The sequence below is a fragment of the Tursiops truncatus genome, chromosome 5, assembly GCF_011762595.2.
Source record: "Tursiops truncatus isolate mTurTru1 chromosome 5, mTurTru1.mat.Y, whole genome shotgun sequence".
NCBI classification, from domain to species: Eukaryota; Metazoa; Chordata; class Mammalia; order Artiodactyla; family Delphinidae; genus Tursiops; species Tursiops truncatus.
In genome coordinates, this window is record NC_047038.1 from 52,446,388 (window position 1) to 52,469,883 (window position 23,496).

Here is a 23,496-nt window from a genome sequence, read left to right on the forward strand (position 1 = left end):
TGCACCATTTTATATTTCCACCAGCAACATACAAGGGTTCAGATTTTCCCACATCCTCACCAACACTTGTTATTTTTTGTTTTTTTTGATAATAGGCATCCTGATGGGTGTGAAGTGGTATCATTACGGTTTTGATTTGCATTTCCCTAATGATTAGTAACGTTGAGCTTCTTTTATGTGCTTATAGGCTATTTGTATATCTTCTTGGAGATACATATCTTCTTATCTCTTCAAGTCCTTTGCCTATTAGTAAATCAGATATTGTTGAGTTATAGTTCTTTATGTATTCTGGATATTAATCTCTTTGTGAGATGTATGATTATATATATTTTAAAGCAATATAAGTATGTATTTGTTTTGAAGGGCCTATTTCAGTTTTACCATGTTTCTTAGGGTAAATATTCAGTAATCCACTCTTGAAGCAGTAGTGGTGTTTTGTCTAGTGCTTACTCAGGGCCTAGAACTCTTTTTGGTGCTGTACACTTACGAACTTTTAAAATTCTTGCAAGAATCCTACATGGACATACTTTCATCTGTGTTTTCAGCTGAGAAAAATGAGACACAGAGAGTTTAAGTAACTTCCACTAGTTTGCTTTAAAGGTGGAATGTGAGCTTAAGCAATCTAGCTCCTGAGTCCATGCCCTTACCGCAATATGTGGCTGCCTGTCCCATGACTTGCATTGGTGAGAAACTGTGTGTGTGCTCTCATCAGATGACGCTTCTCACCTCTTAAACACTGTCTTAAAAGGCAGTGCATAAGATCAAGTGAGGTGTCTGAAGAAGTTCTTAGCAAAAATTAAACAGACGGTTAAGATTGGAGCCTCTTTAAAATTCTTTATGTTGTGTTATGTTTTCCTTTTTTGGAAGTATGTTTTCCATAAAGGTGTGTTCTTTATTTGGGTCTGGAATACTTTTTTCTAAAATGTTTCCCCTAGTGAAATTTGCTTACTGAGACCATTTTGGGGGTAAATTTTTTTTTAACATCTTTATTGGCGTATAATAGCTTTACAATGGTGTGTTAGTTTCTGCTTTATAACAAAGTGAATCCGTTATACATATACATATGTCCCCATGGGGGTAAATTTTTAACTTACATGTTTTTCTCTGTTTCTATTTTAAGCCATCTGTATTCTAGACTTGGTGTATGAGTGGCTTTAACTGATGTCTAGATACTGAAATTTTATTTTGCTGTTTACCTAAGCCAAACTTAATTAGTAATGAATAAAACATCTGTCAAATTGTATAATACATTCTAGAGCAAAATGGAATTTTTGCTGCTGCCCACCATTATCACTAATACTGGGCGTAGCAGGGTGTATGTATTTGTGTGTTGTTTTATATATGCACTTGGGGAAAGGGGATGAAAATGTAGATCTCATTTCCTCATTCAAAATTAATGTTACTCGGAATTCCCTGGTGGTCCAGTGGTAAGGACTCCTTCCTTCCACTGCAGGGTGCACAGGTTCGATCCTTGGTCGGGGAACTAAGATCCCGCATGCCGCACGGCATGGCCGGGGGTGGGTGGGGTGGGGGGAAGAAAAAGATCAATGCTACTAATTGGATAGCTTCCCCCCCCTTTTCTTTCTCTCTTTTTTCTCTCCTTGTGTGTGTGTGGCGGGGGGGGGGGGGGCGGGCACGACTGGGAGGTGCTATGTGTAACCAGCAGTCTATTCCTAATTGTACACATGGATTTAAAAAATTTTTTGTTAATAGAAATGATGCTTTTTTAAAATAAATTGGCTGCTTTGGGTCTTCATTGCTGCACACAGGCTTTCTCTAGTTGCGGTGAGTCGGGGCTACTCTTTGTTGCGGTGCAGGGGCTTCTCCTTGCGGTGGCTTCTCTTGTTGAGGAGCACGGGCTCTAGGAACGCGGACTTCAGTCGTTGCGGCATGCGGGCTCAGTAGTTGTGGCTTGCGGGCTCTAGAGTGCAGGCTCAGTAGTTGTGGTGCATGGGCTTATTTGCTCCGCAGCATGTGGGATCTTCCCAGACCAGGGCTCGAACCCCGTGTCCTCTGCATTGGCAGGTGGATTCTTAACCACTGCGCCACCAGGGCAGCCCCAAATGATGTTTTATTGAATATCTTCGTATACAAATTTTTGCATAGTCACAGTTTATGTGTACCTATATAATAAATTTCCAGAATAGAAATGGCTAAGAATTCAAGGAAACGCACATCTTGAATTATAATAAACACTGCCAAATGTCTTCCCAAAAGATTTTACAAATTTAAACTCCCATCAGTGCATGAGAATTCCTGTTTCTCTACTTGTACGTCAACAACGGGTATTATCAAACTTTAAATCTACAGCAACGATTCTTTTTTTTAAATATAAATTTACTTATTTATTTATTTTTGGCTGCGTTGGGTCTTTGTTGCTGCACGTGGGCTTTTTCTAGTTACAGCGAGCAGGGGCTACTCTTCCTTGCAGTGCGCGGGCTTCTCATTGTGGTGGTTTCTCTTGTTGCGGAGCACAGGCTCTAGGCGCGTGGGCTTCAGTAGTTGTGGCTGGCACGTGGGCTCAGTAGTTGTGGTGCACGGCCTTAGTTGCTCCGCGGCATGTGGGATCTTCCCAGACCAGGGATTGAACCCGTATCCCCTGCATGGGCAGGTGGACTCTTAACCACTGCACCACCAGGGAAGTCCTAACAATTCTTAAATGATTGTCGTAAGAACATAAGAGCTATGCCAGGAAGCTGGCCATAGAGTGTCTTATGTGTCAACTTCATTGAATGTTTTTTGATAGGTTTGTCACCACCAGGTTCTGTGGCAATTAGGGTCAGGCCAGCAACTTGATCAGGAGATTAGTGCTTCTCTGATTGTGGCCTTTTTTGTTTTGATATAATTTCAGTTTACAGAAGAATTGCAAGAATATTACAGAGAAGTTCAGCCAGATACGTCAGTCATTAACATTTTACCACATTTGCATCATCCTTTTGTGTATCTACACATGCACGCACACACACACACACGCATGCACATATATACTTATTTTCCCTGAACCCTTTGAAGGTAATTAGGCATCATGCCCTTTTCTCCCTAAACACTACAGTGTTTCTAAAAAATAAGGACATTCTCTTATTGAACCCCTGTACAGCTGTCAAAACCAGAAATTAAAATTGATATCCTATTTTCTAATCTACCGTTTTATGCAGATTTTGTTACTTGTCTAAATAATGTCCTTTTATAGCAGAGTAAATTCTGGATAGTCTGTTGTATTCAGTGATCATGTATCTTTAGTCCCTTCTAATCTGGGCCAGTTTCTCAGTTTTTTGCTTGTTTTTCACAACCTTGATGCTCTGAAAAGTACAGTCTACTTACTTTGTTGACTATTCCACAATTTAGGTATATTATGTTTCCTCATGTTTAGATTCAAGTTCTGTGTTTTTTTTTGTCAGTGATATCACAGAAGTGATATTGTGCTCTTATGCATCACGTTAGGAGGCATTTGATGTCAATTTGTCCTATTCAGTCTCTTGACATGAAATTGGAGTACTTTGCTCAGTGTCTCATTGCTCCCTCTTGCTGAGCCATAGGTTTTAAGACATATACTTTTCATATAAGATCTTTATATGTGATGTTAATGGATGCCAGTGTTCTCATAACTCAGTTGTGCTAACTGGGTGGTGAGGCTTATGGCTGTTGCAGATTTAATTGGGGGACATCCCTCCTCAGGTATGGCTTTTAGAAAAGACATCTTTACCCTAACCTGGTAATAATAATATTGGAGATACCTAAAAAGCCAGATGCTGAGAATAGCTGGAAATGATGGTCCCAGTCACTCATTCTTTGTATCTTTCCACTCTTCCTGATTCTTTACACAAACTGCTGACAGACTGTTAAGTTTGTTGTTGTTGTGGTTTTAATTGAAAAAGAAAAGGTAGGATAAAGGGACTTTAAAAATTAAGGAAGCAGTGCTTTTCAAATGTTCTCTACCCAGTATACTAGTAAGAAGGGGAGCATGTTCTCCACCTGATGGGGTCAACTGCAAGTGTGGCATGTCTTTGAAGTCTACCCCATAGGACACTTGTTCTAATAGAAACATGCTTAATAAATGTGATGGTTTCGGAGACTACATCATGCCTTGATTGTCTTTGTTACAGTATCCAGTCTCCTGCCTTGATTGTCTTTGTTACAGTATCCAAGACCACTAGTTACACCCTGACAGGTTTTGAGCATTATTGCCATTAAATATGGTTCTTAAAGTAAGAGTAGTTTCAAAGCTAGAAGTTGAAATGCGACAAAGGGTGACATGTCTTGCTCAAAGTTATGTGACTTAATACGTAGGCTGTTTTCTGCCATACGTATAGAATGAATAAGCTTTTAGAAGTAAAAATAAGTTACATATTTACTTTAAATATATTTTTTAGATTAGTCTAATATTAATCTTTTAAATCATATTCAATAAGTACAATATTTAAGTTGTTTCTTACATTTTTGTTTTATAAACTATATAGATAATATCTTTGAACATATGCCATTGTCCATTTGTCTTAGTAGCATGTAAGTTCCATAAGGACATGGGTTTTGTGTTTCTTTTGTTCACTGATGTATACCAAGTACCTATATTTTGTACATACTAGGTGAATGAATGAATCTAGAGACAAAGACGGTATGTTATGTGTAGTCCTTTCTAACTAGCATCTTCTATTTTTGCGAGTAAATTACTAAACAGCTTCCTAGTACCACTTGCTTTGTTTTTCGTATTATATTTTAGCATAGATTATAGTGATAGTGTATATCACCTATTTGTTTCTTTCTCCTGGTGGAATGATCAGGTATGGATTCTTGAGTATATGAATCAGGTTTCCTAATTTTCCCATCAAATGTTGTTTAATTTCAGTATCTTGAATCATGTTTCAAGAATTCTAGTACTTTTTTGAACTGTATACTGTTTACAGCAGATTTGGTGCAGAGTTTGGCTTAATTATGAGTTTGAATTGTTCATGCTTTCTTTTCTACATTTTTCCTGCAAATACCACACCAGTGTGTCTTGAGTTAATTTATTGTAATATCGTTTCTGCATGAAGCAAAAAATTTGTGAAATACAAAAAAATAGAGGAAATTACTTTTAGTTCTACACCCAAGGGCAGAATAGTTTCCCACACTACTTGAGCTTGCTTTTCCATCTAGCTCTATGTTTTTAAACTCGGAAGTTCTAATATCGTTACTAGACAGTAGTCTAGCAGTGTAATTACTAAGTTGTTCTATATTCAAAAAGGTTTTTTCTTATCCTTCCACACCCGCCTTTTGCTTTTTGACTTGGTTTTTCTCGTGTAAAGCATCTGTTAGCTAGAAAAGGTGTTTTTCCCACATTACTTGAGCTTGCTTTTCCATCCAGCTCTATGTTTTTAAACTTGGAAGTTCTAATATTGTTACTAGACAGTATTCTAGCAGTGTAATTACTAAGTTGTTCTATATTCAAAAAAGTTGTTTCTTATCCTTCCACACCCGCCTTTTGTTTTTTTTTTTTTTTGCGGTACGCAGGCCTCTCACTGTTGTGGCCTCTCCCGTTGCGGAGCACAGGCTCCGGACGCGCAGGCTCAGTAGCCTTGGCTCACGGGCCCAGCCGCTCCGTGGCATGTGGGATCTTCCCGGACCGGGGCACGAACCCATGTCCCCTGCATCGGCAGGTGGACTCTCAACCACTGCGCCACCAGGGAAGCCCCCGCCTTTTGATTTTTGACTTGGTTTTTCTCACGTGAATCATCTGTTAGCTAGAAAAGGTGTTAAGATGGTGAAGTTTTGATATTATCATGTTTGTCCTCAATACATTTGTAGTCATATACTTCCTTAACAGATTGGTTAATATAGAAGGAAATGTATCTGTTGTGGGGAAAACAATATTACATCTCCACCATGAGCAAAAAAGAAGTGAAAGAAGTGTGTAAAGTGTATGCAGGTGTTTTACTTATTTGAAAATTCAAATGGATTGGAGGATATGTGGGAATCTTAATACTATTTATAGGTAGGAAGTGCTATGTTTAGTGATTGATGGCAAAATTAAAAAAATCCTCACACTGCCAGGTATATGAAAATAGATTTAGCTATAATAATATTCTCCCTAGCTCTTTCTATTTTGAATAAAAGATCATTGTTATCTTAGAAAGGGAAAGCTAGTGAAATTAAAGTCAAATGAGTTTGCTAGCCTAAAATTATACTTAAAACATAGATACTTTGGGCAGTGTAAGTTTTCTTGAGCCATAGTATTATATGAGCATTACTAATGATGGCACATAGATTTTTTTTTTTTTTCCCAATTTATGTTTGGCTGCATTGCGTCTTTGTTGCTGTGCACGACCTTTCTCTAGTTGTGGTGAGTGGGGACTACTCTTCGTTGTGGTGTGTGGGCTTCTCGTTGCAGTGGCTTCTCTTGTTGCGGAGCACAGGCTCTAGGCACGTGGACTTCAGTAGTTGTGGCACGTGGGCTCAGTAGTTGTGGCTCGCGGGCTCTAGAGCACAGGCTCAGTAGTTGTGGCACACGGGCTTAGTTGCTCCGTGGCATATGGGATCTTCCCGGACCAGGGCTGGAACCCATGTCCCCTGCGTTGGCAGGCGGATTCTTAACCACTGCACCACCAGGGAAATCCAGCACATAGGTTTTTGTGTTTTGTTCACCAATCCCAATATGAGGGAGAAGCATACATAATAGAAGAAAAGGGTAATCACCTTTATATAAGCTAACCTTTGCTTGTTACTTAAAAAAAGTCCAGAATTACAACTTGTTTCTTTTAAATATATAACAGGGTTGATGATCACATTTAATCAAAACTATGCTTTATATAGTGTGCAAAAAATTTGAGAAACCTACTCATGCAAATGAGATATTGACAACCTATAATATCAAAAAGAGAAATTGGATAACAGTGATTCTTTGTTACAATGAGGAATTAAGTCAGTACTTCATAAAATCAGAGGTGTTCCTAGGGTACTTAAGGTTTTAGATTTTTTTGTTTTTGCATTGTTAAATATAGTGGGCACCTATTATGAAAGTGTTTTATGGAAGAGTGGCCTAAACTTGTTTGATCCAATTTATTTCTGGTTTTCAGTTGTCAACACGTCAATAGATATCTTGTTTTAAAAATAGATTACAAGGGATTTCCCTGGTGGCTCCGTGGTTAAGAATCCACCTGCCAATGCAGGGCACACGGGTTCGAGCCCTGGCCCCAGAAAATCCCATGTACCATGGAGCAACTAAGCCGGTGCACCACAACTACTGAGCCTGTGCTTTAGAGCCCACAAGTCACAACTACTGAAGCCCGTGCACCTAGAGCCCGAGCTCCGCAACAAGAGAAGCCACTGCAATGAGAGACCTGCACACCACAATGAAGGGTAGCCCCTGCTCGCCGCAACTACAGAAAGCCCGCACGCAGCAACGAAGACCCAAAGCAGCCAAAGATAAATAAATAAATAAAGTTTCAAAAAATAGATTACAAGTAAAGATAAAAAATTTGTACCGGCCTGTCTCACCATTCCCTACTGCAAAAGGGCGGGATAGAACTTAATCTTTAAATCATAATCAGTCTCTGAGTAATTGTTAGCTGACTTGTCATTTCTGCTGAACACTGGTTATTTTGATTGCATAATGTAAATATACATTATGAATTTTCTTAAGTCACTCATGTTTAAAGATGGGCCTTCTTTCTGTAGTAGATAATTCCTGAAGTTTTGTATATTCTATCAATACATCAGATTAGTAGAGGAAAATGGATCTTGATAAGTATAGGGTGCATATAGTATCTTGGTATAATGACAGTTTTAAATATGTAGACCTATGAATTTTATTGAATAATTAGAATTTAGTTCAATTGTGAGCTTCAGAATTGTGCATTGTGAACCTACTAAACACTTTTATGAATTTTCTCGGAAACCTCATTTTCTGATCCTTCTCCCATTCTAATAGATACAGTAACCATTAGGTTTTCTTTTTTTAATTTTTTATTGGCGTATAGTTGATTTACAGTGTTGTGTTAGTTTCAGGTGTACAGCAGAGTGAATCGGTTATACATATACATATATCTGCTCTTTTTTGGTTTTGTTTTTAAAATTCTTTTCCCATGTAGGCCATTACAGAGTATTGAGTAGAGTTCCTTGTGCTATACAGCAGGTTCTTATTAATTATCTATTTTATATATATATAGTAGTGTGTATATGTCAATCCCAATCTCCCAGTTTATCCCTCCCCCCCATCCCCTGGTAACCATAAGTTTGTTTTCTACATCTGTGACTCTACTTCTGTTTTGTAAATAAGTTCATTTGTACCCTTTTATTTTAGATTCCATATATAAGCAATATCATATGATATTTGCAGTAACCATTAGCTTTTTTTGTTTGTTTGTTTTTTGCGGTATGCGGGCCTCTCACTGTTGTGGCCTCTCCCGTTGCGGAGCACAGGCTCCGGACGCGCAGGCTCAGTGGCCATGGCTCATGGGCCCAGCCACTCCGCGGCACGTGGGATCTTCCTGGACCGGGGCACGAACCCGTGTCCCCTTCATCGGCAGGCGGACTCTCAACCACTGTGCCACCAGGGAAGCCCCAACCATTAGTTTTTAATGGGATAGATATGAATGTGATGGCATATGCATTGAAGAGAGGATTGAGACTGCACACAATTGGAGATGCTTTATTATATACTGAAGAACCAGTTGAATCTTATTAACATTTATAAGCTTTCTAGCCTTAGGATAGCACCTAGACAGAACACTGCATCATTTTGAAATGCTGTTTAGGCTTAGCAGGCAAATTGCTGAGTTCTCTTGCTCATGTTTTTTATTGGGGCAGGAGTGATATTGCACAAGCATGCTATATGATTGTTGACTTCATCTAATGGGTAGCTCCAAAAAAGAATGTAGACACATATTTTAATCAGCATTCAGTTGTTAATCTAATTTTGTAAGCATTTCACAGCACCAAGAAACAATTTGCATTTGTATTTTGAGTGCAGTGGATCTCTTACTAGCCATGTAATAAACTTATGTTCAATTCTGTGTTAGATCCCAAAGGATGCTTAATGGTTGGAGTTATTAGCTAGTTTGAAGGGTTAGTGGCATCGTGATTCTCACTGAAAAGTTTTATTTCATTTGTTAACTGTGTCTCTCTCTAAAATTTTCACCATTTTAAGCCCTTAGTTAGATTCTGGCCGCACCTCAATTTGCTTCTTCTATAAAGTATAACTGCTCTTAAATACATATGTGAAGAAGTAATTTAAAGATTGTCTTAAACTTCCTGGTTTTTGTAAAAATATTCTAGTGAGGCAGTTTTATTTTAATCATATGCTGCAGTGGTACATTTAGTCAATCTCAAAGGTTCAAAAGAAAATCTTTCCTGTGGAAAAAGATTCAGGAGTAGAGCCTTTAACTTCATAATTGGAGTTCACATCATAGATTAGCCAATAGTTCAGTGTTTTAAAACTACGGTCTTCAGCAGCCTTGCTTATATTACTACTAAATCATTGTATTTAAAATTGAACATCCTATAGGATAAAATCAATGAGAATTACTTGTTATTAATTCTTCTGACAGAAACTTGGATTATTTGCTCATTTTTAGTGCTATTTCAATTAAAGTCACTTTTCAATATTTTAGAGTTAACTAAAATACCAAAATATTCAAAGTCACAGATGCCCATTGTTTATAAATGGAGTTCATAAACAATGTCATATAGCATTAAATTACTCAACAAGAGGAAGTACATGGGATTCTAAGACTTCAGTCATCAAAGTTAATAATTATGTAAAATATGACAAATATAGTAGAGAAATCTTAAGTCAAATTAGGTTTCACAAACCTATAACTGTGATTATGAACAACTCACTTAAACTATAACTGCAATCCTGCTTTAAAAAGAAAACAAAATTCTATTGATCATTTTTCTTCAAGTGCTGTGTGCCTCCGCCATGTCTTTCAGAAGATCTTATTTCAGAGGAAATAGGAGATCATCACATAGGGATTTGTTTCTTCCTCTTATACTTATCTTTATTAATATCACACTTAATATCTTTAGTTATTTTGGCATAACCATTTATAACTAAAAAACAGTAATAATTACTAACATTTATTCGTCATTTACTGTATTCCAGGCATTGTTCTATGTATCTTCTATATGTTAATTACCACATTTAATCCCTTCAGCAACTCCTTGAGGTCAGTACAACCACTGTGTCCTTTTTACAGATGAGGAAGGAAACTGAGGTGTAGAGAGTCAAATAATTTCAGGGTTGCACAGGAAGTAAATATTGGGTTGGCCAAAAGGTTCGTTCAGTTTTGTCCGTAAGATGGCTTTTGTAGTGCTTAGTTGTCTAAAACTTCATTTGAGACAGTTTTGTTAGATTGTATGTGACAGCTGTCATATCAGCATGCATTTAAAAAAAGACTTATCAAAATTGGTGAATTTTGGGGCTTCCCTGGTGGCGCAGTGGTTGAGAGTCCGCCTGCCGATGCAGGGGACACGGGTTCGTGCCCCGATCCGGGAAGATCCCACATGCCACGGAGCGACTGGGCCCGTGAGCCATGGCCACTGAGCCTGCGCGTCCGGAGCCTGTGCTCCGCAACGGGAGAGGCCACGACAGTGAGAAGCTCACGTACCGCAAAAAAAAAAAAAAAAAAAAAAAAAAAAAAAAATTGATCAATTTTTGTTTAGCCATTTTAATATTGAAGATGGAAGAAAAAACAACATTTTCAGCATATTATGCTTTATTATTTCAAGAAAGGCAAAAATGCAACTGAAATGCAAAAAAAGATTTGGGCAGTGTATGGAGAAGGTGCTGTGATTGATCGAACACATCAAAAGTGGTTTGCATGGTTTTGTGCTGGAGATTTCTCGCTCGACGATGCTCCACAGTTAGGTAGACCAGTTGAAGTTGATAGCAATCAAATCGAGACATTAACTGAGTACAATCAATGTTCTACCACGTGGGAAACAGCAGACATACTCAATATATCTGAATCAAGCCCTGAAAATAGTTTGTACCAGCTTGGTTATGTTAATCGCTTTCATGTTTGGGTTCCACGTAGCACGATAAAAACCTTCTTGACTGTATTTCCGCATGCGATTCTCTACTGAAATGTAATGAAAACGTTCCACTTTTAAAACAAATTATGACAAGCGATGAAAAGTGGATACTGTGCAACAATGTGGAACGGAAGAGATCGTGGGGCAAGCGAAATGAACCACCACCAACCACACCAAAGGCCAGTCTTTATCCAAAGAAGGGGATGTCGTGTAATGGTGGGGTTGGAAGAGAGTCCTCTGTTATGAGCTCCTTCCGGAAAACCAAACGATTAATTCCAACAAGTACTGCTCCCAATTAGACCAGCTGATAGCAACACTCAACAAAAAGCGTCCAGAATTAGTCAACAGAAAATGCATAATCTTCCACCAGGATAACGCAAGGCTGCACGTTTCTCTGATGACCAGGCAAAAACTGTTACAGCTTGGCTGGGAAGTTCTGATTCATTCGAGTATTCACCAGACATTGCACCTTTGGTTTTCCATTTATTTTGGTCTTTACAAAATTCTCTTAACCGAAAAAATTTCAATTCCTTGGAAGACTGTAAAAGGACCTGGAACAGTTCTTTGCTCAAAAAGATAAAAAGTTTTGGGAAAATGGAATTATGAAGTTGCCTGAAAAATGGCAGAAGGTAGTAGAACAAAACAGTGAATATGTTCAATAAAGTTCTTGGTGAAAATGAAAAATGTGTCTTTTATTTTTACTTAAGAAACAAAGGTACTTTTTGGCCAACCCAATACCAAATCATAGATTTGAATTCAGCTAATCTCACTCTGAGTCTTTCTCTTAACCTGCATGGTGTATGTATTTCTAATTCCAACCTAAATTGTGCTTATCCTTGCTCATGCTTTTCTCTTTGCCCTCTCCCAAACAACTGAAATGCTTCTATGCTAGTACATGTAGCATATTTATTTTTGAAGGGCCATATGCTATAAACTAATTAAGTAGTCAACATCTAGGTTTAAATCTTAACTCTGTCTGTCACTTAATTTACTCTGTGATATTGGGCAACTTGCTTTCTACATCTTTAAAATGGGCCAATATGTATCTTCCAGAATTATTTTATAAAGATTAAAAAGGGAAAAAATGTATAACATAGTGCCTGGCACATGGTAAACACTTGTGAGCTCTACACCACCTCTTGGGCTGTGAGGATTTTTTTGAGTGCTCCAGATTATGTGAGACTGGGGCAGGGGGGTCTTTGGTTAGATGTCTTTTAGCAAGGTGTCTCTGGAAGGTACCTGTCATCCTCATCTAATCAGCATGGTACATGCTTAGAGTGGATGTGTCAGGCCTAGTTAGAGTTTGTTGTTTTGTTTAGGAATGGTTTTAAAGAATGTATTTTGTTATAACTGGGTATAGGTGTTTACTAGAGGATTTCTTTTTACACTGGACTTTAGTAGGGTTGAAGTATAAGTCATAAAGGAGATTTCATGGTGCCTAAAAAGCTTACTGTGGAGCATGTCATACAGCCTATTTAATTTTTTTTTCTTATTTTTTCTCTAGAAAATTTGGTGAGCGGCCTCCACCTAAACGACTTACTAGGTAAGCATTATGTTAGTCTTTCACCCAAACATTTCATAAAAGTGTTAGATCCTGTCATTTTGGAAGCTATATTAGGTGTTCTTTGCAAGAAGTTATTCACATAATGGTATCTAGATCATGAGCGTATTTCCACCCTCCCTTCCCCACATCTCCCCTTTTTCTCCCTTCAAAAACAGGGTAAGAAGATACAGTTCAAAGGGAAAAATGAAACCTTTCAAGAATTAATATTGAGTATTATATAGTTAATATAACAAGGGCTACAATGTAAAGATAGTTTCCTATATCTAGCTTCATTAGCCAGTCACAATTTGTTGATCACAACTGGAACTTGAAAGATACTTAAATGCTTTTAGAAGAGAATTTTAAAACAAAGATATTATCCATTTTTAATGAGACTATAAATATTATATTCTAATTATGTAATTTTTTACGGTATGCATTTTAATTACACATGTTAAATTTAAAAGTGTTAGTCTTGAAAATGATTTTAAAAATTTCTAACCATCAGTGATTGTAAAATAAAAATAAGACATTCAGTTCCACAGTTACAGTCCTAGAGTTAATGCTACCCTGTGTCGTTAGTATCTTTCAAGAAAATCGTATGTGTGTATAAACATATACCTGTCTTTTTTCTTTTTAAAGTCTGGCATCATACTCTACCATTGTTCTGTTAACTGTAGATCTTCTACCTTGTTCTCCTTAGTGTATCCATAGATTTTCCTTGTCTTCCCACTGCTCCTTATTTAATTCACACCGATAGCCATTTGGGTTATTTCCACATTATTACTATTATTAAAAAAGCTGTTTCACTCAAAGAATGACAGGGGCATGCCAGAAGTACACACAAAGGGAGCCAGTTTGAAGAGGCTTCTTTTAGCCAAATCATGGACACTTTGGTCATAAAATAAATAATGATAGTAATAGATTAAAACCCATAAAATAGAAGGACAGTTTAGAAGTCTACACTGAGTTAAATAAATAATTCGATAAATGGGGGAGAGGAGATAGCTTTTCTTTACAGAAGAATTCCACCTAATAAGTGTAGAAGGAATCATGGACCTAGGAAAGCACATTTTGGCAACCGTTACAGTGATAATCGTTTCAGGCCAACATCATCAGTGAATTCTTAAACTACTGGTTTAAAGTCTGATGAGAAACAAAGTGTTTTTATAGTGTCTAAGCATATCTTCACAAAGTATGGTTAATTATAAAGTGAAAAGCAGTAACATGACAGTGAAGAAACCTGGCAGATGCCACCTTAATTAAGCATTCTAAATTAACATCACTAATAATGGACAACTAAGTATCATATGCATCCTGAGGACATACTATCACTTTTGTAGTGGTTCTTGCCAAAAATGCATAAGCTAAATCTAAGCATAAGGAAGCATCAGACAGACACAGATGGAAGGACATTTCTATAAAATAAACAGCATCTACTCTTCAAAATTTTCAAAATCACGAAAAACTAAGACTGAGGAGTACCAGAGTAAAGGAGACCAAAAAGACATGACAACTAAGTTAAACATGACAAATTCAACTGAACCTGGAGCAGGAACAAATTTTTCTTGTGCTCTAAAGCTGGAGTTGGCAAACGTTTTCTGTAATAGGCCAGATAATAAAAGTGTTAGGCTTTTTGGGGCACACTGAGTTTGTTTTGACTTTTCAGCTCTGTTCTTGCATCCCCAAATCAGCTGTAGACAATATGTAAATGAATGGTGTGTCTGTGTTCCAGCTCAAATTAATTAAAAAAACAAACAAACTGAAGGCTATTCTGATTTGGCCTGAGGACAGCTGTTTCTCAATACTGCTCCATACTCCCACCCCCAATAAAGGACATTAGAGGGACAGTTGGAGACATCTGAATAAAATCTATTACCAGTGATAATTGCATTGTGATTGTATAAGAGACTGTCTTTTTAGGAAATAAACACAAGTATCTTGGGAAAAAGGGACTTTATGTCTATAATGTGCTCTTAAATGGTTTTAAAAACATAATATATAGGGCTTCCCTGGTGGCACAGTGGTTGAGAGTCTGCCTGCCGATGCAGGGGACACGGGTTCGTGCCCCGGTCCGGGAAGATCCCACATGCCGCGGAGCGGCTGGGCCCGTGAGCCATGGCCGCTGAGCCTGGGCGTCCGGAGCCTGTGCTCTGCAACGGGAGAGGCCACAACAGGGAGAGGCCACAACAGTGAGAGGCCCTCGTACCGCAAAAAAACCCCACAAAAACCCATAATATACAAATATGGTAAAATATTAACATTCGAGAGTCTGGGGGAAATGGGGACTAGGAATTGTTTGTGCTTTCATAACTTTTCTGTTACGAAATGCCTGAAATTCAAAATAAAAAAAAAAATTTAAGGTGTATTTCAGATCAAGTGGGCTGGGAAAATATAACTTATCTCACAGGTCCATGTTAATATATTTTCAATTATTTTTATATATCTTGAAATTCTAACTGGAATTGCTTAATTCACATATATAGGCATTTTGAAATTTAAAATTTAATAGATAAATATTTTAATTTCATTACCAGCAGCAATAGGTTCATGTGACTCCTAACGATAAAATATTTATTCATTCATTCATTCATTTAGGCTGTGTCGGGTCTTTTTTTTTTTTTTTTTTTTGTGGTACGCGGGCCTCTCACTGTCGTGGCCTCTCCCGTTGCGGAGCACAGACTCCGGACGCGCAGGCTCAGCGGCCATGGCTCACGGACCCAGCCGCTCCGTGGCATGTGGGATCTTCCTGGACCGGGGCACGACCCCGTGTCCCCTGCATCGGAAGGCGGACTCTCAACCACTGCGCCACCAGGGAAGCCCTGTGTCGGGTCTTAGTTGTGGCACTCAGGATCTTCGTTGAGGCATGCGGGATCTTCTGTTGTGGCACACGGGCTTCTCTCTAGTTGTGGCGTGCAGGTCTTCTCTTTTCTAGTTGTGGCACACAGGCTCCAGGGCGCATGGGCTCTGTAGTTGTGGTGCACGTGTTCTAGAGCATGTGGGCTCTGTAGTTTGTGGCACGCAGGCTCTCTGGTTGAGGCGCGTGAGCTCAGTAGTTGTGGCACGTGGGCTTAGTTGCCCCACGGCATGTGGATTGAACCCATGTCCCCTGCATTGGAAGGTGGATTCTTTTTTTTTTTTTTTGCTTTACAATGGTGTGTTAATTTCTGCTTTATAACAGAGTGAATCAGTTATACATACACATATGTTCCCATATCTCTTCCCTCTTGCGTCTCCCTCCCTCCCACCCTCCCTATCCCACCCCTCTAGGTGATCACAAAGCACCGAGCTGATCTCCCTGTGCTATGCTGATCTCCATGTGCTATGCGGCTGCTTCCCACTAGCTATCTGTTTTATGTTTGGTAGTGTATATATGTCCATGCCACTCTCTCACTTTGTCCCAGCTTACCCTTCCCCCTCCCCATATCCTCAAGTCCATTCTGTAGTAGGTCTGTGTCTTTATTCCCGTCTTGCCCCTAGGTTCTTCATGAACTTTGTTTTTTTTTGTTTCTTAGATTCCATATATATGTGTTAGCATACGGTATTTGTTTTTCTCTTTCTGACTTACTTCACTCTGTATGACAGACTCTGTGGAAGGTGGATTCTTTACCATTGGATCACCAGGGAAGTCCCTGATAAAATATATTTTGATGAATAGTTACCTGCATATGTAAAATTTCCTTTCCTTTCCTTAAATATAAACAATAATATAGTTAGGTCCCATCTACTTTATCATGATTTTCCATTTACCCTTTAAGCAGTTTTCCCTGTTTGGAAAATCTTAGTAGCTTTTAGGACTTCTGCTTCTAGCCAAGATGGAGTAACAGGGACTAGAATTACTCTTCGGCCTAAAACAACTAAAAACCTGGACAAAATATATGAAACGGTGGTTTTCAAGATATTGAATGGCAGGCAAGAAAGGACAGTGATCCTTGAGAGACAGGAGACAAATGAGGTGAGCCCTACAATTGCCTCAGCTTAGTGCCTGGAGAAAGTTTCCAGTACATGATGTAGGGAAGGGGAATCCAGGTGGAGCCTAGTAAGCACCATGAGTTGTGGAGGTAGAGCTGGGACTATAAGGAGGCTAAGGTGGCCAGAACTCTTAGGGCAGAGAACTGGAGAGGAAAGAGCTATGCAGAGTTGCAGAGATCTACAGAGGGTCCTCTCTAGTCTTAAGCTGAGTATTGATTACCACCTGTGTGAGGAGACTACCGAAGGTTGGGAGGAAAAACAACCTAAACAATTAGAGGAAAGAATTCCTAGAGCTCCCTCAATACTATGAATTGTGCCTGTTCCCAATAGCCAAAGTGGAAAAAAATCTCATAATTCACAGCGCATCAACAAGAGTACTCAGAAGGGTTTTGTTTCAGTAGTGGTACAAAATTAGGCCTAGACTAAATGCTGCTCTGGTTTCACCTAACAAAACTTAAAAGCAAGGTTGAAAGGATAAAACTTTTTCTAAGTAACTGTGTCCTAAAACAAAGCTCAAGAATATTTAAAGGAATAAAAAATATGCAGCACTCAAAAAGGTGATGAAATTCATTGTGTCTTAACATCTAATCAAAATAACCAATTGTAAAAAGAAGTAGGGAAAATATAATTCATAATAAGAAAAATCAGTCAAAACCATCCCAGAAATGATACGGATGATAAAATTAGACAAAGACATTAAAACAGTTATTACATTTGTCTTCTTTATGTTTAAGAAGCTAAGATCACCTAGAGACTGTCATGTAGAGTGAAGTAAGTCAGAGAGAGAAAAACAAATACAGTATGCTAACACATATATATGGAATCGAAAAAAAAAAAAAGTGGTTCTGAAGAACCTAGGGGCAGGACAGGAATAAAGACACAGACATAGAGAATGGACTTGAGGACATGGGGAGGGGGAAGGGTAAGCTGGGACGAAGTGAGAGAGTGACATTGACATATATACACTACCAAATGTAAAATAAATAGCGGGAAGCAGATGCATAGCACAGGGAGATCAGCTCAGTGCTTTGTGTCCACCTAGAGGGGTGGGGTAGGGAGGGTGGGAGGGAGACGCAAGAGGGAGGGGATATGGGGATATATGTATATGTATAGCTGATTCACTTTGTTATAAAGCAGAAACTAACACACCATTGTGAAACAATTATATTCCAATAAAGATGTTTAAAAAAAAAAAGAAGCTAAGACCAGGAGTGTATAAAATTTTTGTTAAAGGGTAAAATGGTAGGTATTTTTGTGACCCAAACAGCCTCTGTTGTAACTACTTAACTCTGTTGTAGCACAAAAGCAGCCTCAGACAATGTGTAAACCAATGGACATTTCTGTATACTGGAGTATAACTTTATTTCTAAAATAGGCGGTGGATTGTGTTCGACATGCAGGCTGTAATTGTAGATCCCTGAGCTAGAGGAGACGTTGAACAACTTAAATAGAGGACCTGGAAGATAAAAAAGGGAAGATCAAAAGCAAATTCTAGAGATGAAAACTAAAGTATTTAAATGAAAAAATACACTTGGTGGGATTAATCACAGATATACACTGTTGAAGAAGAGATTAGCAAACTTGAAGGCATACCAATAGAAACTATCCAAAATGAAGCACACAGAGAAAATATCTGGAAAAAAAAAGATCATTAATGGGCTGTGGTTTATTTTCAAATACACCAATATACATGTAATTGGAGTCATTTAAGGGGAAGGTATGACTAAAAGAATATATGAAGACATAATGGCTGAAAATTTTCTAAATTTGGTGAAAACTATAAAACCACAGTTCCAAGAAACTCAGTGAGTCCCAAGTGCAAAAACTATCATTTTTTTTAAACCACATCATCATCAAATTGCTTGAAGTCAGTGATAAAGAGAAAATGTTAAACGCAACAGAGAGAAAAAGATAAATTATATACAGAGGAAAAAAAGATATAGATAAGGATGACAGAGGTTTCTCATCTGAAACCTTGTTAGGGAGAAGACAGTGGAACAAGAGCTTGAAAGTACTCAAGGGGGAAAAATATGGCAACCTAGAATTCTATACCTAGCAAAGGCAAAATAAAGACATTTTTAGACATAAGAAACTGAAAAGGAATTAATCATAAACAGGCCTGAGCTACAAAAAATGTTAAAGAAATCCTTCATACAGAAGGATAATCATATCAAATAGAAATCTGTTTCTGTATAAATTACTAGCATCAAGAATGAGAAAGGTAATATCACTATAGATTCTACAGATATTTAAAGGATAACAAGCAAATATTAGAAATAACTTTCTGCCGATAAATTCAACAACTTTTGAAGAGATACACAAATTCCTTGAAACAGGCAAGCTACCAAAGCTTACTCAGGAAGAAACAGATAGATAACCTGAATAACCCTATATCTAAAGAAATTGAACTTGTAATTCTAAACCTTCCACATAGAAAGTTCCAGGCTTAGATGATTTTGCTATTGAATTCTACCAGACATTTAAGAAATACATCATGCCAGTTCTATACATACTCTTCCAGAAAACTGGAAAGCAGGACATTTCCCAGTTCATTCGGTTAGGACAGTGATGCCCTGTTACTAAAAGCAGACAAAGACATTAAAATAAAATAAAATTGTGGACTTATATTCCTTATGAGCACAGATATAAAATGTTTTCACAGTTTTTCAAAATGAATCCAACAGTATTTTTTTTTGATCTGTTTATTTCTTTTTTAAATTTTATTTTTATTTTTGGCTGCATTGGGTCTTCATTGCTGTGCACAGGATTTCCCTAATTTCGGCGAGCGGGGGCTACTCTTCGTTGTGGTGCATGGACTTCTCATTGCGGTGGCTTCTCTTGTTGTGGAGCAGGGTCTCTAGGCGTGTGGGCTTCAGTAGTTGTGGCTCACGGTCTCTAGGGCACAGGTTCAGTAGTTGTGGCGCATGGGCTTAATTGCTCCATGGCATGTGGGATCTTCCTGGACCAGGGCTCGAACCTGTGTCCCCTGCATTGGCAGGTGGATTCTTAACCACTGCACCACCAGGGAAGTCCCCCAACAATATATTAAAAGGATGATACATCGTGATCTAATGAGATTTATCTCAGAAATGGAAATCAATCAATGTCATTTTAATACATTAACAAAAAAGGAAAATCATTTGGTCATCTCAGGGATTTAGAAAAAGCTTTTGACATTTCATTCTTCATCATAATTTTCATCAATCTAGGAATAGAAGAGAATTTCCTCATTATTATAAAGGTTACCTATAAACAAACTACATTTAACACCATACTTGTGAAAGACTGAATGTTTTCCCTCAAGATCAGGAACAGTGCAGGGGTGTCCACTTTTAACCACTTCCATTTAACATTGTACTTGAGGTTCTAATTAGTACGGGTAAGGCCAGAAAAAGAAAGGCATCTAAATTGGAAAGAAGTAAAACTGACTTTATTTGTAGACATCAGTATTATCTCTATGGAATCTTCCAAAAAAAAAAAAAGTTATTAGAACTAATAGGTGAGTTTAACAAGGTGGTAGGCTACACAGTCAACGTATAAAGCATACAAAAATGAATTGCGTTTTTTATACTAGTAATGAACAGTGGGAAATTGAAATTTAAAAAACAGTAGCATCAAAAAATATGTGATTCTTAGGGGAAAATATCTGACACATGATGTGCAAAAACTATGTACTGAAAACTACAAAACATTGCTGAAAAGTCCTAAATAAATGTTCTTTGAGCAGAAGACTCAATAGTGTCAGTTCTTCCCAAATTCATCTATGGATTCAACATAATCCCAATCAAAATCCCAATGGGCTTTTTTATAGCAGTTGACAAGCTGATTTTGAAATTTATGATGCAAATGCAAATGTCTTAGACTAGCCAGAACAACCTTGAAAAAGGGCAGTAAGAACTTAACACTACCTGATTTCAAAGCTTGTTAGATAGCTACAGTAATCAAGGATGGTATTGGTTTAAAGATAGCAAGTAGATCATTGCGACAGAATAGTGGCCAGAAATTGTTCTTGAGATAAGTTTTTCAGTCAAGGTACAAAGGCAGTTTAGTCAGCTAAAGGGTTTTTAACAAAGGATTCTGGAACAGTTGGATAACCATATGCACCCACCACTTACATAACATAAAATAACTATGATTCATACCTGGAACCATATACAAAAATTAGATCAAAATAGACCTAAATGTAAAATGTCAAATTATACAGCTTTTAGACGAAAACAGGCAAGACACACAAATTTTCTAGAGGCACCCTGTGGAGGGACTTCAGTCACATCAATGTAGAACTCAGTCTCCTTGGAAAGAAAAAGAAGACACTCTGGCTTCACAAATGGTGGGGAAATAGAAGGGAACTGGCGACTGTTTGCACTGTCTGTAGTTGTATACAAAACATGATCAAGGGTGTTACACTGGACTTATGTTATGAGGTCTGTATATGCTCAGTTCCCCATCAATGTTGATATTCAGGAGAATGGTTCTCTTGTTGAAATCCAAAATTTTGGGGGTGAAAAATACATCCTCAGGGTTTGGATGAGGCCAGGCGTTGCTTGTTCAGTATCAGGTCCAGAAAGATGAGTTGATTCTTGAAGGAAACGACATTGAACTTGTGTCAAATTTAGCTGCTTTGATTCAGCAAGCCCCAACAGTTAAAAACAAGGATATCAGAAAATTTTTGGGTGGTATCTATGTTTCTGAAAAAAGAAACAGTTCAGCAGGCTGATGAATAATATTTGAGTGGTCTGGCTACAGAAACAGCAAGATGCCAGATGATTCTTCGGACTCATTTGTGGTATTTTAAAGATGCAATAAAAGCTCTTTTGATTTGGGGGAAAAAAGTCACAAATTTTTTTGTTTTCTGTTGCATGTAAAAGTTATGTTTACGCTATAATGTAATAGCATTATGTCTAATGCAATAGCATTATGTCTGGGGGAAAAAAGTACTTACCTTAATTAAAAAATAATGCTGTTGGGAAAATGGTGCTGAAAGACTTGCTTGATGCAGGGTTGCCACAGACCTCCAATTTGTTAAAAAAAAAAGAGACAATATCTGTGAAGTGCAATAAAATGGTACTTAAGAAGTTAAAACTCCCCTACCATATGGCCTAGCCATTTCATTCTTACATATTCAGTTACGAAGAATGGAAACGTATTAATACAAAGACCTGAATACAAATGTTTGTGGAAGTGTTAGTTATAATAGCCATATAGGTATAACTCAAATACCCACCAACACGTGAATGGACCAACAAATCGTGGTATATTCTCCAATGGCTTTCTATTTAGCAATGAAAAGGAATGAACTATTGATACATGCAACAACATAGAGGAATCTTAGGATAATTATGTCCAATTTTCTAAAGAAGTCAGGAGAAAGTACAATTTTATATAAAATTGTAGAAAATGCAAACTAATCTATAATAACAGTAGATCAGTGGTTTCTTGGGGTTGGGGAGAGACAGAAACTGGGAATGATGACTGTCTTTCTGGATTGTGCTGATGGTGTATACGTATGCCAAAACCTAGCAAATTGTACACTTGAAAATAAATGCATTTTTCTGTATTTCAATTAAACCTCAGTAAAGCTGTAAAAAATGTTAGTAGCATTTTACCCTTTAAAAATACCTTAAAAGAAATTAGTGTGTCTTCTAGGGGAGAATTTAGGTAAGCTTTATTTCTGTTTAAATCTCTTAAAGAGGGCAAACTTAGATTTTTTACTCTTTATTATCAAAGCTAGTATAAAGCAATTTAGTAAAACAGTTTGAATAAAACAGAAAATTGGAATGTAAAATCAATTCCCAATTCTGTGATAAAAATTTAACCTTAATTTCAAAAGTCAGGACATTTTCCCTTCTGACAGTATGGCAAGTTTAGGTCCCATCGGCTCTTTTTCACCATATTTTCTCATTTCTCCTTTAAAGAGTTTTCCGTTTTAGGAAAATTTTAGGGTCTTGTATTTGATCAAAAATAATTTAGGGCTTCCCTGGTGGCGCAGTGGTTAAGAATCCGCCTGCCAGGGCAGGGGACACGGGTTCGAGCCCTGGTCCGAGAAGATCCCACATGTTGCGAAACAGCTAAGCCCGTGCGCCACAACTGCTGAGCCTGTGCCCCAGAGCCTGCGAGCCACAACTCCTGAAGCCTGGGCGCCTAGAGCCCGTGCTCTGCGACGGGAGAGGCCACCACGATGAGAGGCCCGCACACCACAGTGGAGAGTGGCCCCCACTGTCCACAACTAGACAAAGCCCGTGCACAGCAACAAAGACCCAACACAGCCATAAATGAATGAATGAATGAATAAATAAGGAATTTTATATCGCTTTTCGTTGGGGTGTATGGAGGTTGGACACTTCAATTCAGAGAGGGTTTCTTTCCCTTAAAAAAAATCTCTTAAACCTACCCTATTCTATCCTAACCCCCATCTTCCAACTTAAACAACAGTGAAAAAGTGTGTTGTTATTTAGAGGATGATCTTTTAGATAGTGTTCTAAAAGCACAGTTTTTCTGACACAGTTAAAATTTTTTAAAATAAATTTATTTATGTTTGGCTGTTTGGGGTCTTTGTTGCTGTGTGTGGGCTTTCTGTAGTTGCGGCGAGCGGGGGTTACTCTTTGTTGCGGTGCGTGGGCTTCTCATTGCGGTGGCTTCTCTTTGTTGTGGAGCATGGGCTCTAGGTGCATGGGCTTCAGGAGTTGTGGCTCGCAGGCTCAGTAGCTGTGGCACACGGGCTTAATTGCCCTGCAGCATGTGGGATCTTCCTGGACCAGGGATCAAACCTGTGTCCCATGCATTGGCAGGCGGATTCTTCACCACTGCACCACCAGGGAAATTCCAGTTTTGCAACTTTTCTTTTAAAATCATTTTATTTTTTATTGCTTATGAAGGGGTCAGCAAATGTTTTCTGTAAAGAGCCAAGTAGTACATATTTTAGGCTTTGAGGTCTGCATACTATCTCTGTTGCATAGACTTCTGTTCTTTTT

General features: G+C 38.1%; 1 protein-coding gene and 1 pseudogene across 3 annotated transcripts in view; both read left to right on the top strand.

Moving 5' to 3' along the window:
* LOC101332720 (recombining binding protein suppressor of hairless) overlaps window positions 1–23,496 on the top strand; it is a 230,968-nt gene that overhangs the window by 173,939 nt on the left and 33,533 nt on the right. For all 3 annotated transcript variants that reach the window (XM_073805134.1, XM_033856905.2, XM_033856906.2), the window contains one exon: window positions 12,515–12,553. In XM_073805134.1, the coding sequence (XP_073661235.1) occupies window positions 12,515–12,553 (39 nt within the window). The remainder of the gene's footprint in view (window positions 1–12,514; window positions 12,554–23,496) is intronic.
* On the top strand, window positions 18,738–22,601 carry LOC109548785 (large ribosomal subunit protein uL6 pseudogene; annotated as a pseudogene).